General features: G+C 41.0%; 1 protein-coding gene across 5 annotated transcripts in view; it reads left to right on the forward strand.

Annotated features, from left to right (window-relative positions):
- LOC137349461 (disco-interacting protein 2 homolog C) overlaps positions 1-18784 on the forward strand; it is a 635092-nt gene that overhangs the window by 424437 nt on the left and 191871 nt on the right. For all 5 annotated transcript variants that reach the window (XM_068014972.1, XM_068014974.1, XM_068014973.1 and 2 more), the window contains 2 exons: positions 11020-11139; positions 12627-12824. In XM_068014972.1, coding sequence (XP_067871073.1) covers positions 11020-11139; positions 12627-12824 — 318 coding nt within the window. The remainder of the gene's footprint in view (positions 1-11019; positions 11140-12626; positions 12825-18784) is intronic.

Consider the following 18784-nt stretch of genomic DNA (forward strand, 5'->3'; position numbering starts at 1 on the left):
CGCCTGGAGGTGGTCAGTGGTTTGTGAAGCAGCGCCTGGAGTGGCTATAAAGGCCAATTCTGGAGTGACAGGCTCTTCCACAGGTGCTGCAGAGAAATTTGTTTGTTGGGGCTGTTGCACAGTTGGCTCTCCCCTTGCGCCTCACTCACCTTGGGCATCACTGACAGCACCAATATTAATTGCCTACCCCTAGTTGCCCTGAGAAGGTGGCAGTGGCCTCCTTCCTCATCCTTTTGGTGAAGGTATTCCTACAGTGCACTTGGAGTTCCAAGATTTTGACCTGGCAATGATGAAGGAATGATGATGTGTGTCCAAATCAGGATGGTGTGTGATTTAGAGGGGGACTTGGAGGTGACGGTGTCCTTCTAGGTAATGGAAGTGATGAGTATTAAAAAAGATATGCCATGTAGAGATTATTACACAAGATAAGGGCCCATGGGGTTGGAGGTAATATATTAGCATGGATAGAGGATTGATTTATGAACAGAAAGTAGAGAGTAGTGATAAGTGGGGTATTTTCAAGTTAGCAGGCTGTAGCTACTGGGGTGCCGCAAGGATCGGTGGTCGAGCCTCAGCTACTTGCAATCTATATTAATAACTTAGGTGAAGGTACCGGGACTAATCTATCCAGTTTGTTGATGAAACAAAGCTAGGTGGGACTGTAAGCTGTGAGGAGGATACAAAGAGGTTGTAAAGGGATATTTTATGCAGGTTTAGTGAGTGGGCAATAAAGTGGCAGTATAAAGTGGGGAAATGAGAGGTTATTCACTTTGGTAGGAAAAATAGAAAAGGAGATTTTAAAAACAATGGTGAGAAACTATTAAATATTGATGTTTAGAGAGACTTGGGTGTTCTCATACAAGAAGCACAGAAAGTTAGCATGCAAGTACAACAAGAAACTAGAAATGAAGTCTTGCTACAATTTTACAATGCTTTGGTGAGACCACCCCTGGAGTAATGTGCACAGTTTTGGATTCCATAGCTAAGGGAGGATATACTTTCATTGGAGGTGGTGCAACAAAGTTTCGCTAGATTGATTCCTGGATGAGAGGTCGAGTATATTGTGCCTATTCTGTCTGGAGTTTGAGAATGAAAGCTGGTCTCATTGAAAGTTGTAAGATTCTGAGGGGGCATAACAGGATTGATGCTGAGAAGTTGTTTCCCTTGGTTGGAGAGTTTGAACTATAGTCTCAGGATAAGGGGTTGATCATTTAAGACTGAGATGAGGAGGAACTTCTTCATTCAGAGGGTTGTGAATCTTTGAAATTCTCTATCCCAGTGGGCTGTGGATGCTCAGCCATTGCATATATTCAAGGCTGAGGTGCATAGATTTTTACACTCTAGGGGAATCAAGGATATGGAAGTCAGACAGGAAAGTGGAATTGAGATCAAAGATCAGTCGTGATATTGAATGGCAGAGCAGTCTCAAGGGGCATATAGCCTGCCCCTGCTCCTATTTCTTATCTTCTTTACATGCCCAAATTTTCTCGATCTTTTACACTGGGTATTTGCTTTACATCCTGAAGATATGTGTCTCTGGATGCAAGGACACAGGAAGTTCCACCCCCTAATGTCAGCTCTTTTTTTATTTTATTTATTTATTATTTATTTATTTTATTTTATTTAGAGATACAGCACTGAAACAGGCCCTTCGGCCCACCGAGTCTGTGCCGACCATTTATACTAACCCTACAGTAATCCCATATTCCCTACCACCTACCTACATTAGGGGCAATTTACAATGGCCAATTTACCTATCACCTGCAAGTCTTAGACAGTGGGAGGAAACCGGAGCACCCGGCGAAAACCCATGCAGTCACAGGGAGAACTTGCAAACTCCGCACAGGCAGTACCCAGAATTGAACCCGGGTCCCTGGAGCTGTGAGGCTGCGGTGCTAACCACTGCGCCGCCCTAACACAGACTGATCCATTCTAAACAGCTAACTTTGAATTGACTGATGTTTGATGCTCTGGACAATAACAGCACATTCAGTCCTGTATGTTAAGAGCTAGCCACTTGGACCAAGATTGCTGTTTCTTTCTGTGAAGTGTGAAGGCAATTGTTTGTATCTGTGAAGTTTTGCCATATTTTGCATGAGATTGGTGATGGGAAGAGTTCTAGGAGAAATAAACAAGAGAAATAGGAATTTTGCTGAATTTATTTTGCATTTGAATAAATCTAAATTACAAGCATTTCTGAGATTTTCAGCATTTGATACCAAATCAGTAGGTAAAGAGTTCAAGTCCCAGGGCTATCAGTCATTCAAACATGCTGGGCATAACCTCTTTTGTTACTCTGCTCCATTGAATGACCTTCATCTAAAAACTAAGCATTTCACTTTGAAGGGAAGGATGCAGGGAACATGGTGAGGATCCCAACTCTTATACCTAACTGTGTTTTGTTAAACAGGTATAGTGATATTGAGGAAAAATACAGACAAAAATCAGTAATCAAGAATGCCCTCTTTTGCCAGCTGAAGAAAGTTAGATGGGAGACAGCTGGTAAAAGAAGCTTGTGGGGAAAGACAGCTAAGGATTTTTAAAAACCTGCTGATTAACAGTTAAAAGCTCGATCTTGGAGACTTATGTGGTTGAAATGTTGGGTCTGAAAAATAATTGATTCAGTTTGTGAGTGTGTGTGTGATAGGAGAAGCCAGTTTTCCTTAATGTTAGCAGACTTCAATTTGATCTCTTGAGGAACTAATAGAGCACTCACTGCTTCTCTGAATTACACTGCAATCAATAAGAGACAGAAACGTGTTCAGTATAACAGCGATCTGTAGCAATCAATTCCACTGTACATTCCTAGGGCTCTAAGGGTTTATTCTACAGCTACCAAAAACTGGGTTAAAACCTGTCACTGTATTACCATTGTGTCACAGTAGCAATGTCCAAGCTAATGTAACCATATTACAGTCCATTCAAAGTGGGTATTTAATGAATCAAAGGATAATATTCCATGGGTACTTTAAGTAAATGCTAGCGTACATTTTTTCCAGTATGTTTTAGAATACTGTCTTTGTAGGGCATAGGTGTAGAAGAAAAAAATGGTTATTGCCGCATTGACTAGGAAAATTAGTCAAATATGGAAATAAGGGGCTAGTGCTCAAAATGGAACAAAAGCAGGAAATGCTGTAAACGTTTCTACGGGGATATGGAACCAAGGCGAGCAAATGGAGTTAAGGTACAAATCAGCCCTGATTTGACTGAACGGCGGAACATGCTTGAGGGGCTGAATGGCCTACTTCTGTTCCAATGCCATATTCTACGAGATACGTAGCTTCTATAAAGTTACGAAGACTGTTCAATGTTTCAGATGTTTTCAGCATTTGCAGTATTTCATTTTCTTTTGAGTGATTAAAATGATCCTGTAAAGATAATGAGTCGCTATGTTTAAGCATCGACCACTTAAAATGCAAGAGATTAAATAGTTGTAAAAGCCATCATGCACAATGACTTAAAACATTTGTCAGGTGCAGAATGTCCTTCAGAGTGAATAGGAATAGGCCAGTCTGCTCAGCCAGCGTATTCTTTAAATAGACTCTTCGTGCTCATGTCACATTTTACTGGCTATATTTGAACTTCTTTTGCATAATAGCAATAAAAATGTCTTTTACAATTCTAACAGCAATGTTTAATGTAAAGCGGGAAGGATAAAGTCACAACATTGCTGTTCCAGATTAGCATTGCCTGAAATTCACATCAAGTTAGCAAAACAACACTCATTGACTTCATGGCGGGATAGAAGCTGCATCTTGTGCTGGTCATTAGTCTGAATAAATGTTCCAGGAAATGGTGCTCTTTGTTATCCCAAAACAAAGAAGTCAGCGAGAACACTTATTTTATCCTGCCCCCAGGAGTATGAATGTTTTGAATAATAAACTAATTGGTATGCACAGAGAGCAGTGAGATCATCAGTAAATCATCAGCGGTACGAACTGAGTTACCATTTGTATTGACATTGTCCACTTGTACATGAATCATTCGGATCTCCAAGCTTTTACATCAGAGTTTAAAAACCATTTGGTCCTAGTACCTGATATTTGTCACAGTTGCCAGCTGTGTTTAATTTCAGTGTGATACCAATACAGCCAGCACCTTCATGCCATAATTTTATGTTCTGCTGAAACAAATTTTTTCCGCAAGTGCAGAGAAAATAATATTGTTTTATTTGCCATATCGGGTTCAAAAATACCTTCACATGGGGAGAAAAAAATTACGGGAAAGGCTAGATCTCGATTACTTCAGAATAACAGAAAGCAGATATTGCAAGAAAGGTGTTAACCCACTTTGTTGTTGCATTTGCAAACTTTAATGGGTACCAACTTAATTGAAAATAAATAAGTTGCAACTTGGAATGTTGCACCCAACGGATCTTAGTGAGAAGTATGAAGACATTTAAAAACAAGTGTTAGTGATAGTTAATTGCTTACTGCTGCTTCATTTCTGCCCTTGAGAGATCTTCCTGCCAGTAGTCATTTTTTAAAATGGGCACAGTAGTTATCCAGGCACTGGAGATGATCAACTGCAGCATTTCCTTTCTCATTGTGGAGAAGCAGCTGACATCCCACAAGCACCTTGCCTGAAATTGGAAATTCAATATGTGGGAATTGTAAATCCTGTTGCTCCTTGATGTTGATATACCAACATTAATAAGTGAGGTTATTCTCGGTGATTTTATAGGAGAGATGCGGAAGTCTGGTTCACCCACCATTCCTAACTATAAATGGCTGGTATCGTAGGCCCATAAAAATATGGGTTTATAAATTTGATGATTAGGACCTTTTTTTCTTCTAGAGAATTAAACAAGAGAGGCTAATCTTACTGTTCACACTCTGTTGAGCCTCTAAATTTTGCACCAGCGGTCAGTAGTGCAAGTTGGACTGGTATTCAACACCAATGCTTTCCTACGTTCAGTAGAATAGTACAACATAGGAGTGGACCACTCGCCCCAGTGAGTCTCACCACCACCTCTTAGGGATGGAGAACAAATGCTGAACTTGCCAGCGACGCCCATGTCCCATGAAATGAATAAGAGTCTTTCGAAGACCAATCCAGTTAGTTTCACTCTCCTGTGTTTTCCCCATATCCCTGCAATTTTTTTTCTCCAATTATTTATCCACATCACTTTTGAAGGCTGCTACTAAATCTGTATCCACAACGCTATCAGGTAGTGCATTCCAAATTCTAACCACTCATTGCACAGAAAAAGCTTTTCCTCATGTCACCTCTGTTTTTTGCCAATCACCTCAAATCTGTGCTCTCTAGTTATCGACCCTTCAGCCATTGGAAACAGTTTCTCTTTATTTACTTTATCTAAATGCTTCGTGATTTTAAGCACCTCTGTTGAATCTCTTCTTTGCTTTCTCTGCTGTAACAAGAACACCATCAGCTTCTCTAGTCTATCATTGCAACCGTCATTCCTCATCCCTGGAACCATTCTAGTAAATCTCTTTGTATTGTTATGGCACAACCGCTCAGGACAAAAGCCTCCAATCAAAATATATGATTCTGATTGCGGTGTCAATTCAGTCCCGCCGCCCCACAGGTCGCATAACATATATCTTTAAACTTTCCAAATCAAAGAAAGCCGCAGCCAAATTGAACAATCTAGTAACCCCCGAATGAGGTGAACCAAACCAGGTATCTTTATATCTCACAAATTAATTGTTTATTAAAAAAACTAAAATCTTAAACACTACTAAGATAAACCAATATCTAAAGACCTTATAACTTAATTAAAGAATCTAAATCCCGTATTCGCCTACATATACTCAAACTAACAGGATTTTTGTTGTTTAATTAGCTGCTCGAAAAAATAGAAATAACAATAAAGTCTTTGCAGATTTACGGTCCTGCCAAAATGGAATCTTCAATGTAGAAACAGTCCAAGGTTGCTTCAAGTCTTCACAGTTGTCTGATTTGGTGGTGGGATGGGGGAAGGGTTCTTCAACAGTAGGACATTCAGTAGTCCAGTTCAGCAGTTGAAGTGTTGCTCTTCTTTCTAGCGATGAACACAGCAGATCAACAAATAGCTATTTTTTGTTTTTTAAAAGAGTTAATCTGGCTTGACTTTTCAGAATTCTAAGAGGGAATAATAATTAGGGTTGAAAGAGACTGAGGGAGAGTTCTCCTCTTTCCTTCACATGCCAGAACAATCTGTATCATTCACGTGAATCTTTTCTGTACTCTCTCCAATGCCTTCACTTCTTTCCTAAAGTGCGGTGCCCAGAACTGGAGGCAGTACTCCAGCTGAGGCTGAACTAGTGCCTTATTCAAGTTCAACATAACTTCCTTGCTCTTGTACTCTATACCCCTATTAATAAAGCCCAGGACACTGTATGATTTATTGACCATGCTCTCAACCTGTCCTGCCACCTTCAATGACTTATGCACATATACACCCAGATCCCTCTGCTGCTGCACCCCCTTTAGAATTGCACCCTTTATTCTATATTGTGTCTCCATGTTCTTCCTACCAAAATTAAACGGTTCACATTCCTCTGCATTGAACTTCATCTGCCACCTATCTGCCCATTCCACCAACTTGTCTAAGACCTTTTGGATTTCTACACTATCCTCCTCACAGTTCAAAATGCTTCCAAGTTTCGTATCATCTGCAAACTTTGAAATTGTGCCCTCTACACCAAGGTCTGGGTCATTAATATATATCAGACAAAGCAAGGGTCCCAACACGGATCCCTGGGGAACTCCACTACAAACCTTCCTCCAGCCCAAAAAACATCCATTAACCAGTACTCTTTGTTTCCTGTTACTCAGCCAATTTCATATACATGTTGCTATCGTCCCTTTTATTCCATGAGCTACAAGTTTGCTCACAAGTCTGTGTGTATCACTTTATCAAATGCGTTTTAAAAATCTATGTATACTTCAACAGCATTGCCCTCATCAACCCTCTCTGTTACCTTGTCAAAAGACTCCAGAAAGTTACTTAAACGTGATTTTCCCTTAAGAAATTCATGCTGGCTTTCCTTAATTAACTCGCATTTGTCCATGTGACTTGATTTTGTTCCAAATTATTTTTTCAAAAGTTTTCCCACCACCAAAGTTAAACTGAGTGGCCTGTAGTTGCTGGGCTTATCTTTACACCCTTTTTTGAACAAGGGTGTAACGTTTGCAATTCTCCAGTCCTCTGGCACCACCCCAGTGTCTAAGGAAGGCTGAAAAATTAAGGCCAGTGCCTCTGCGATTTCAACCCTCACTTCCCTCAGTATCCTTGGATGCATCTCATCCGGTCCTGGTGCTTTATCCACTTTAAGTACAGGCAACCTATCTATTACTTCCTCTTTATCAATTTTAAACCCCTCTAGTGTCTGACTTACTTCCTCTCTCAACAGTGCCTGGGTTGTATCTTCTTCCTTGATAAAGACAGATACAAAGTATTCATTTAATACCTCAGCTATGCACTCTGCCTCCATATGTAATTCCCTTTCTGATCCCTAATTGGCCCCACTCCTCCATTTACCACCCTTTTACTATTTATATGTCTATAGAAATCTTTGTAATTTCCTTTAATGCTAGCTGCCAGTCTCTTTTCATGCTCTCTCTTTGCTTTTTCACTTTCCCTCTGAACCTTCTATTATCAGCCTAGTTCTCAATAGTATTTTCTACCTGGCATCTGTCATAAGCACACTTTTTCTTCTTTATCTTAATCGCTACCTCTTTTGTCATCCAGGGAGCTCTGGATTTGTTTGCTCTACTTTTCCCTTCGAGGGAACATACCTCGACTGTACCCGAATTATCTCTTCTTTGTTCATCTACCAATTTTCCTGTCAGCTTTTGGCTCCAGTTTATTCGCACCAGCTCCATTCTTACCCCATTGAAGTTGGCATCCCCCCAGTTAATAATTCTTACCCTGGATTGTTCTTTGTCCTTTTCCATAGTCAGCCTAAACCTTACGATACAATGATCACTATACCCTAAATGCTCTCCTACCGATACTTGATCCACTTAGCCCACCTCATTCCCAAGAACCAGGTCTAGCAGTGCCTCGTTTGTCATTGGACTAGCAACATACTGTTGTAGAAAATTTTCCTGAACACACCCTAGGAACTCTTGCCCCTCACTGCCCTTTACACTACTATTATCCCAGACTATGTTTGGATAATTAAAGTCCCCCATTATAACTGCCCTATTATTTTTGCACCTCTCTGTAATTTCCTTGCAAATTTGTTCTTCCACATCCTTCCCACTAGCTGGTGGCCTATAGACAACATCGAGCAATGTAACCACACCTTTTTTGTTCCTTCGCTCTAGCCAAATTTATTCTGTCCTCAACCCCTCTGGGACATCCTTTTTCTCCAGCACTGCAATGCTCTCCTTTATCAATATTACCACCCCTCCCCCTTTTTTCCCTTTCCTATCTTTCCTGAATGTAATGTAAATAAATATTTGAAGCGGCGGAAGACATGGCTATGGGGAAAGGGTGCAGCATGGTGTTAGATTTGAATTGCTTAGCAAAAGTATTAGCACAGACATCTTTGGCCTCCTTATCTCGAGAGACAATGGGTAAGCGCCTGGAGGTGGTCAGTAGTGTGTGGAGCAGCGCCTGGAGTGGCTATAAAGGCCAATTCTAGAGTGACAGGCTTTTCCACAGGTGCTGCAGAAAAATTTGATTTTCGGGGCTGTTTCACAGTTGGCTCTACCCTTGCGCCTCTGTCTTTTTTCCTGCCAACTGCTAAGTCTCTTCGACTCGCCACACTTTAGCCCCGCCTTTATGGCTGTCCGTCAGCTCTGGCGAACGCTGGCAACTGACTCCCACGACTTGTGATCAATGTCACAGGATTTCATGTCGCGTTTGCAGACGTCTTTAAAGCGGAGACATGGACGGCCGATGGGTCTGATACCAGTGGCTGTACAATGTGTCTTTGGGGATCCTGCCATCTTCCATGCGGCTCACATGGCCAAGCCATCTCAAGCGCCGCTGACTCAGTAGTGTGTATAAGCTGGGGATGTTGGCCGCCTCGAGGACTTCTGTGTTGGAGATATGGTCCTGCCACCTGATGCCAAGTATTCTCCGGAGGCAGTGAAGATGGAATGAATTGAGACGTCGCTCTTGGCTGACGTACGTTGTCTAGGCCTCACTGCCATAGAGCAAGGTACTGAGGACACAGGCTTGATACACTCGGACTTTTGTGTTCCGTGTCAGTGCGCCATTTCCCCACACAGTCTTGGCCAGTGTGGACATAGCAGTGGAAGCCTTTCCCATGCGCTTGTTGATTTCTGCATCTAGAGACAGGTTACTGTCTAGCACAGAAACGATCGATCAAATGGCCACCTTTTGTGCGGTAAACTTCGGCGGTTCCAGGCTATAGAGCTAGAAATATGTTGAAAATCAACTTTGGGAGAATGAGATAATTGCATTTTTATAGCCCCTTGTCATCTCAAGCATTTCACATGTAACGGACCATAGAGTATGGTGTACTATATGTGTATAGTGACTGTTGTTTTATAAGCACATGTGGTAGTGATTTTGTGCATGGCAAGACTCCAGAAAGCGCAATGAGATGAATGAGCAAATAATCTGTTTTTTTTTTAATTTGAGGCAGAAATATTGACCTGGATATTGGAAGAACTTCCTGTTGTTTGAAATATTGCCACTGTATCTTGAACGTTGACCTAAATTGGGTAGATATGTTCTTGATTTAGCCTCTCATCTAAAGGACAAACCTCTGTCATTGTACCTTTTCCTTACTACTCTGCATTATCAGCCTAGATTATATACTCAAGCCCTGAACTGGGCCTTGACCTAATGTCTACATCAAACAGTGAATGCTGACAGGATTATATTTACAATTCCCTATGTGTTGCCATTCTCCTGTTGGGCAGCTACTGATCAGAGGTAGAGTGAGTTTTCATAGAGAGAAAGGGAGTAAAACATGAATTACAATTACAGAGTGGAATTTGTGTCTTCCCTGATAGCTCGGGACGTTTATACAGTGAATAGTTCATATAGACCAGGAAAATTCCAGCTTTAACTTCCAGGTTAGTGGTGTTGTCTAATCTCAATCATGACAGTGATACTAAAATGAATAACTTTGGGATAGGGAGGAGGAGATTGGCCAGGGTTCTTTTTGATTCTGATCAATGTCCAATGACCACTGCTAGATATGTGCTTGTATAAATATTCAGTTCGGCTACAGTGCCCCATGCAATTGAATAGCCTGCCAACATGCACTGTGAAAGTTTATGCATGAATACTTGAGGGAAGATAGGAGGGCATCTATGAAACATGCCTCAGCATGGGATCAGTGTCTTTGGAAAACGAGACAAAGGTATAAAAGTGACAAGCAGCATTCCCAACTGCCTTCATGCCCACAGTTCCAGTTCTCAATCATGTTGCTGTAGGATGTCATTGAGCAACCAGGGTGATTGGCGCTTGTCGCCCACTTATTGTATGACTTCAGGAACAAGGATCGGGGACTTTCTCAAAATAGCATGGTCGAGATCAAAGATACAGGGTGTGGTGCCATGAGGCAGGTCCAATTCTAAAGAATTATAAGGCTTTGCTCCTTCTTTTCTGCATTAGTTTATGTGGTGTGTACTGTTCATATTATGTCTGGAGAGTGCTAAGTATGGGTTGATACATATTTTAACAAACAGTATGTCTAACCGTTTTCCAGTTAAACAGTTTAATGCTCACAGTTGCCCAGTGTTGCTGATTGTCATCAAGATGTGATTGACTGTGATTTTAGTATAGAGTATGTTTACTTGGGGCAGTAAAAAACAGTTTTCTTCAGTAACGACAGCTTTAGGTGTAAACACAGGCTGTTCCAATATTGGAACTGTTCAATAGAACCTCTGCAGAATAAAACATTATGTTCCAGCGAGAGGACAATGCTCGACTAAAGATGTTTTGATTTTAGATTTTGCTCAGAACTGTGAATACAGGCTAAGTATCTAGAACAGCTGTACCAGCTCTGCAACTCTGCCCATTTTCTGACATCAGAAGACCAAGTTCTTTAGTAACCCAATTCATAATCAATCCCTTTCACATAGGAGTACCAGTAAGCAGCCGAGTCTCCGCAAAGATCCAGCAGCTTGTGAACACCCTGAAGCGGCCGAAACGCCCACCTTTACGAGAATTCTTTGTTGATGATTTTGAAGAATTACTGGAAGGTAAGTGTAACCTGATTAGTACTTGGGTTTTATTCTAAACTGGGCTTATTACATATACACGTGTGCCTAATGCATAATGAAAATCTTAGTAAGGTTTTGGAAGGAACGCCTTTCAGTCCTATTCTGCACCACATTCGCCAGTTCACCTATCGCCCCTGTCCTTGCTGACCTACTTTGGCTCTCAGTCCCCACAATGCCTCAAATTCTTATCCTCGTATTTCGATCCTTTCATGGATTCCCACCTCCCTATTTATGTAACCTTCTTTAGGCCCACAATCGCCGCCACTCCCAGCCTTCGAAAACTCTCCGTTCCTCTGACCAGAGCTGATGTGCATCCCCTCTCCCTTCGCACCACCATTAGCAACATGATCTTCAGCCATCTGGAACCCATTTCTGGAATTCCCTCCTTAAACTCTCTGCCTTTCCACCTCATCGCCTCCCTCTAAATTTTTATATCCTCCTTAAAACCTGCCTCTTTCACTAAGCCTTTAGTCATCTGTCTTAATAGCTCCTCCTTTGGCTCCATTCACTGTGCTCAGTAGATAAATGCACTGTCCATCATGGCATTGGATTGCTCAGACAGTATGGTCTCCTATCTTTGTTTAGAGTCTAGACCATGTACCTACTGCATTTTGTGTATTGAACCTCAGGAAAGATATATTAGCTTTGGAGTGGGTACAGCACAGATTATCCAGAATAATACCAGGGTTTAAAGGGTTGAATTGTGAGGACAGGTTGCATAAACTTGGCTTGTATTCCCTTGAGTTTAGAAGGTTATGGAGTGATCTAATTTAGGTGTTAAGATGATAAAACAATTCAATAGGATAGATAGAGAGAAACTATTGACCCTGGTGGTCAAATCCAGAACAAGAGGGACTATAATCTTAAAATTTGATCTTGGCCATTTATGAGTGAAACCGGGAAGCACTTTTTCCACATGAAGTGTAGTGGAACTCTGGAAAACTCTTCCCACAAAAGGCAATTGAAATTATTAAGATTAGGAATGACTGATTTTTGTTGGATAAGGGTATCAAGGGATATAGAGCAACGGCAGGTAAATGAGCATTGAGGTACAGTTCAGTCATAATCTGATTGAATGGCGGAACAGACTCAAGGGGTTGAATGGCGTACTCCTGTTTCAGCGGTCCTCGGTTAGCTGAGTTTATTCAAGGTGACAGAAGGGACACTACAAGTGGCTTTAGTGCCCCCCTCGTGTCCCAAAATAAGATATGGGTGGGGTGCAGGGGAGAATCAACCAAGGTTTCGGGACCTGATTTCCACACATCATCTAATCCTGAAACCTTTCTATGTGGTCTGGGTCCACAGCAGGAAATCTGTTTAACCATTGAACCACCAGGAAGTCTTGTCAATATTGCATAATTTACTCACTATAGTGTTTTGAAGTTAATATAATCATTGTTTAGAAACATGAAACAGGAATTAAAGTTGCTTGGATGGAAAGACTGACACTCTCAATTCTATTATAGTTCAACAGCCAGACCCTAACCAGCCGAGACCCGAGGGAGCACAGATGCTAGCCATCAGGGGAGAGCAGCTTGGTGTAGTAACTAACTGGCCACCATCACTGGAGGCAGCTCTTCAGCGCTGGGGTACCATCTCTCCAAAAGCACCTTGCTTGACCACCATGGATACGAATGGAAAACCGCTTTATATCCTTACATACGGTACTTAGACAACTTTTGTCCAAGTCTTTTTGTTGCATGTCTCATTACCTGGAGTAATGTCATCAGCCAAAAAAATCAGATTTGCTGAAGTCTGCTTTATCTCCAAAGCCATAAGTCATCAGTTTTGCCTGATCCATTCCTGTAGCAATACAATGGTATTGAATAGTCCATCCTTCTAAGAATGTTAATGAAAGATTGCAGTTAGAACCCAAACCATTTAGACAAGGTGGCAGCACTCTGTTGAAAGTGTAAATGTAAATTTTTTCGATGTTGGGTCATTATATACTTAGATTATCTTACACGTATGTTGATAAATTATTAGCAGCAAAGCAAACCCTTGTGTAAGCCACGCAACATTTGATATAATGAAATCGAGGTTGCATCAGCTTTTGTATATAGGTCCAGTTCCATTTAAAATTGACACCAACACTGTTAGGAATCTGGCTATTTTTGAGATCTGTTGTGAGAATTCCACACAGCAACGACAATTTTTGAAGTCTACACTTTTTTTTAAACACATGCAATTTAATTTAAATTGTTATTTTTAAATTTATGTCTTTTTCTGTCTTCTCCCATTCTATTGACTAAGTTGCACTGACAGAATCTGTGATGAGCCATAGTATCAGGTAATTCCATATATCCAGACCAAGGGTTCAATAAAAATGGTAATAGCTGAATTTCCCTTCCTGTAATTGTCTCAGATGATTATTCAAGCCGTTTTCATAAAAACAGCCTCAGATTCCAGGAAACTATCGAATTTGTGTGCCCTATTCAAGGGCCTAGATTTCATGTCAGTGATGGCCCTTGCTACTGATCTTGAATAGAGCTGCCCACAAAGATCTAGTGATCTTCGGCGTGGATTTCCCTTTCCTGACGTTACTTTGATTCCAGCTTCAGTCTCATGGGGATCTCTGGCGTCCAGCAACAGTGTTGTCATCAAGCAGGCTAAGCTGCCAATCACAATGAAGAATTCTCATAGGTAGTAAACCAGGAAGTGAAAACTACTGGCTATCCTTCACTTTTTAACAATTTCACAGACAGCGAAATAAAGATTTGGACATACACATGGGATTAAGGTAGAAGCAAAAATATCATAAACAAACTTTTTTTTAAAATGTTTATTTTTTTAAAAATCTGTACAATTTTTTTATCCTAATGGCGAAAGTTGACATTCCACAAATATAAAATTCATTCTTCAGCCAGCAGCATTGTTCATTGTTAAAAACCCAGTTACACCTCATTCAAAAAAGAGTAACTTTTTCAAGTGTTTCTACAGTGACACTAATAGCTTAAAAAGTGGGAGTTTATATCAATTCAAGTGGATTTCCATCTGTGAGTACTTCAGTGCACCCTGTGGAGGTTCAGGGAATCACTGACAGCAGCTTCTGGATTTCCATGTTTAATTGCGCATGTGTGTATGCCAGAAGTTGCTGCCAGTTTCCCAGTTGTAATGACAGTGATTGTTGACATTTTCACCATCATTACGCGGACAAAGTCTGGGCCATGATGTTTCACGTGCTCTCCTGATACTACTTTGCTATTTTAAAACCAGTTGAGGTTGTATTATGGGTTTATTCATTGCAAGGAGCAGCAAAAGCTGATTTTCAAAATATAATATAATAATGATACTACAATGTGTCCAGCTACTTCAAGATGAATGCCTGTTTATTTTCAGCAAGGGAAAGGCTCAAAATCACACAACATTGTTTAGCGGAGCAGCTTTATATCACAGTGGCACAGCTATTGAGCTCCTATCTCTGAAGTCGAGTGAGCGAGTATTCCACTGGAGGCTGCCATTCAACTATTCAGCTATGTGCGATATGTTTGACTGGTTCTTGGCTTGGTGGAATTCTTTGTTGGTGGGGGGTGGGTTGTACTGTAAGTGGGCAGGGAAGGAGAGACAAATTCAATTTTCCCCACACAGGCATACCTTCTTTAGGCTGAGGAAGCAGCAAGCTTGATCACAGTAGTTGTGAAAATCCCTGCCAACTGTTAAGCAGCAAACTGAAAGATATGTGTGAAAGCACACAACTGTGGGGGGTGAAGGGGAAGAGAAAGGAACGATACTGAATTGGGGGAAAAAATGGTTTTTGTTACAGTTAGATTGAATACTTTGTAAGCTTGATAAAATATAAAAATCGACACTTAGGGTCTGAATTCAGTGCTAGTTACCATATTTCCTGGACTTCTGACACTAAAGCATGCCTAGCCATGTTTTGGAATGTCATCTATTATAAAGTTCATTGCTGGTTTAATTAATTGTAGTGCCTATAATCAAATACAAATGAGTTTTCATAATTTGATTAAATGTATATACTGCTGAATAAGAATCCTGACACCTTAGCTTGCTTTTTTAGTTAAATAATCGCAATTTGTAGGTAATTGCATGTAGAGTTATTAACTTCAGCTCCATTTGTAGTGGTTGAGATTGGTATATAAAGCTAAGGCCATGTAGATAATGGTAATAAGACACAGTGGCGCAGTGGTTAGCGCTGCAGCCTCACAGCTCCAGGGACCCGGGTTCGGTTCTGGGTACTGCCTGTGTGGAGTTTGCAAGTTCTCCCTGTGACCGCGTGGGTTTTCGTCGGGTGCTCCGGTTTCCTCCCACCGCCAAAGACTTGCAGGTGATAGGTAAATTGGGCATTGTAAATTGCCCCTAGTGTAGGTAGGTGGTAGGGAATATGGGATTACTGTAGGGTTAGTATAAATGGGTGGTTCTTGGTCAGCACAGACTCGGTGGGTCGAAGGGCCTGTTTCAGTGCTGTATCTCAAAATAAATAAAATAAAATAGAAATTTAACATTTATTGAACTCATGAAACCTTTAGTTGTACTTTGACATCAGTTGAGAAGATGAACTTTTGGATGGCAATGAAACCCTTTGTTCTTTCCAAGACTCAACTCTAGTGCGTAGAATATGGGTAATTATGACATCTTCTTTGGTGTACAATTAACATCAAATTGTTTGCAGCTATTTCTAGACTTCCTTGCGGATGAAGCAATCACTGTGTCATGGTAAGGGAATAGCAACAGGAGTGTGCGGAGCTGATTTGAGGTTGCCAGATTTAAATTAGTCATGGTCCTGTTTTTGTGACATTGATTTCCTGAGTGATCTGTCTTCTTTCTGAATCTTCTTCTTGAATGTTTTCTATATTTTGTAAGATGCATCTTTCTATATATTATTACAGTAAGAGTCATTCAATCAAAATTATTGTAAAGATATTCATCAATACAGGGTTTTTCTACTGAATGTGTGAAATTTAATTCAACTTGAGGCCTTATTTCTATTTTATTAGAGATTGTATTCAAATCTGTGGACAAATTATCGATGTGAACACTTAAAAAAAAAAAATTGTTTCATTGTTGCATAACTGAGAATTGCAAATTGGACAATGCAAAATAAATTTAAATATAAATCTCTTAGCCTCTGTTTTTAGAAATTTCAGGCTTTTCTTCAGTTCGCTGAAGTCCCATTTTAAATGAAGTCCTATTTTAAGGTTTGAATACTGGATTTGATGAGTGTTTGGATATTAGAAAAACATGCTCAAAATGTTTGTTTTGTGAATGAGCACGTGGAGCTAATTGTATGACATTAGTTTGTTAATGTCATTGAGTGAGACATAGTAATTGATTTCCATATCGAGTGTTTATTGTGATGTATTACATGCAGTGTGATTCATTGCCATCTCCCATAGAAATCTAGCTTTGCAAATAGCAAACTTACTTCAGTAACAGACGTGCAAGTCTAAGCCCTCATGTAAAGATCTGAATGGAAACTGTCCAGAATTCTTGTAAAATGATAGCATTAACCTACTTTCCATTGATGAAAGTTATTATCAAACACATGGGGCTGAATTTTAGCCTAAAAAGAAGGGATGGTTTGGGTCGGGAGGGGGATTAAAGTCTCAATCTGTTTCCTGACCAAAAATGCCCATTTCTGACTTTAATTGAGGTCCAAAGGTGGGTAGGTGACCAACCTTCTCCAAGGAGGCAAGTCGGAACTTTAAATACGATAATGAGGCTGTTTTTCAACTTTAACAGCTGTCGGGGAACCTGGCAGCTTCATCGAGGCGAGGACTTAGTGGACTCAGGAGGTAAGTGCCTACACACCCACTTCCTGGATCCAGGTGCCTGCTGGAGAAGCTTCTGCCATCGAACTCTGCCTCGAACAGCATTCCCAATTTCCTCCCCTGCACCTCTCAACACCACCACCCCACCCCCAGGCCTCCATTTTCCTCCAATACCCCCACCCCCCAGCATCGGCAGCCTACGCAACTAACCAATTTCCTTTCCGCTTTGGACTGAGCTGCTGCTGCAGCTTCACTGATCAGCACCCTACCTGGAGGCTCAGCCTGTCAATCAGATTGGCCTCCGGGTGGGGAACTGACCAGTGACGTCAGTGACAGACTATGGAGTTTTAGCTCTGTCGTGAGTAGGGGAAAATCCCGATTTGCTGGTTTCCTGCATCTATTTGACTGACCCATTCCCTCTGCGTCAGGTCAGTAAAAATTCTGCCCATAGCTGTCACAGCAGCTCGTAGTTCGCTTTGGAATGATAAAAGGTAAGACTTCCAATTGAATTGAAAGCTGATATGGAACACACAAATTTAAAGTTCTTTAGAATTAGAGTTTATTTATAGTCCTGTTATATTACAATTAGCAGTTTAACACCAGTACTTGCTTTGGAGAGGGCACATTATGCTGCCCACTCCACAGAATTCTCTGGTCAGGCAAAGTGGAACTCTACTCATACCTGATTACAGAATCTACCAAACTGTGGTCACTAATATTTAATGAAGACCCCAGCCAGAGCTTTGATAAAAGCAAAATACTGCGGATGCTGGAAATCTGAAATAAAAACAAGGAATGCTTGAAATGCTCAACAGGTCTGGCAGCATCTGTAGAAAGAGAAGCAGAGTTAACGTTTCGGGTCAGTGACCCTTCATCGGAACTTCCGAAGAGTATTTCCAGCTGAGTATTTCCAGCATTTCTTGTTTTAAGCCAGAGTTTTGAGTCAATTTCTGGACTTCAGGAATAATGTCAGGGCCTTAGAGAGGGTACAGAAGAGATTTACTAGAATGGTTCCAGTGATGAGCGACTACAGTTACATGGATAGACTGGAGAAGCTGATGTTACTCTCCTTAGAGCAGAGATGCCTAAGAGGAGATTTAATAGAAGTGTTTAAAATTATGCAGGGTTTAGATCAAGTGAATAAAGAGAAACTGTTTCCAATGACTGAAGGGTCGCTAACAAGAGGGCATGGATTTAAGGTAATTCGGAAAAGAAGCAGAGGCAATATGAGCAAAAGTTTTTTTTTTAATGCAATGAGTGGTTAGGATTTGGAATGCACTGCCTGGTAAGATGGTGAATAGAAATTCATTGGTATCATTCAAGAGGGATGTGGATAAATTATTAAAGGAGAAAGTAATTGCTGGGATATAGTGAAAGAGTGAGGGAGGGAACTAAAGAGCTGGCACAGACTCAATGTGATCTCATGTTCTGCCATATCCCTCACTCAAACATTACAATCAAGCCAGGGGATCAACTCTGGTTCAATGAGGAATGCAGGAGAGCATACCAGGAGCAGCACCTGGCATACCTAAAAATGAGACGCTAATGATGAAACTACAACACAGGATTACATACCTGGCCAAACAGTGGAAGCAGCATGCAATACACAGAGCAAAGTGATCCCGCAACCAACAGATCAGATCTAAGCTCACATCCAGCCCTCAATGATGGTGGGCAATTAAACAAATAACAGGAGGAGACTCCAAAAAACATCCCCATCCTCAATGATGGGGGAGTCCAGCATATCAGTGCAAAAGACAAGGCTGAAACATTTGCAACCATCTTCTGCCAGAAGTACCGAGTGGATGATTCATCTCCTCCTGAAGTCCCCAGCATCACAGATGCCAGTCTTCAGCCAATTCGATCCATTCCACATGATGTCAAGAAATGGC

This window comes from Heterodontus francisci, chromosome 2 (genome assembly GCF_036365525.1).
Source record: "Heterodontus francisci isolate sHetFra1 chromosome 2, sHetFra1.hap1, whole genome shotgun sequence".
In the NCBI taxonomy this organism is placed as follows: Eukaryota; Metazoa; Chordata; class Chondrichthyes; order Heterodontiformes; family Heterodontidae; genus Heterodontus; species Heterodontus francisci.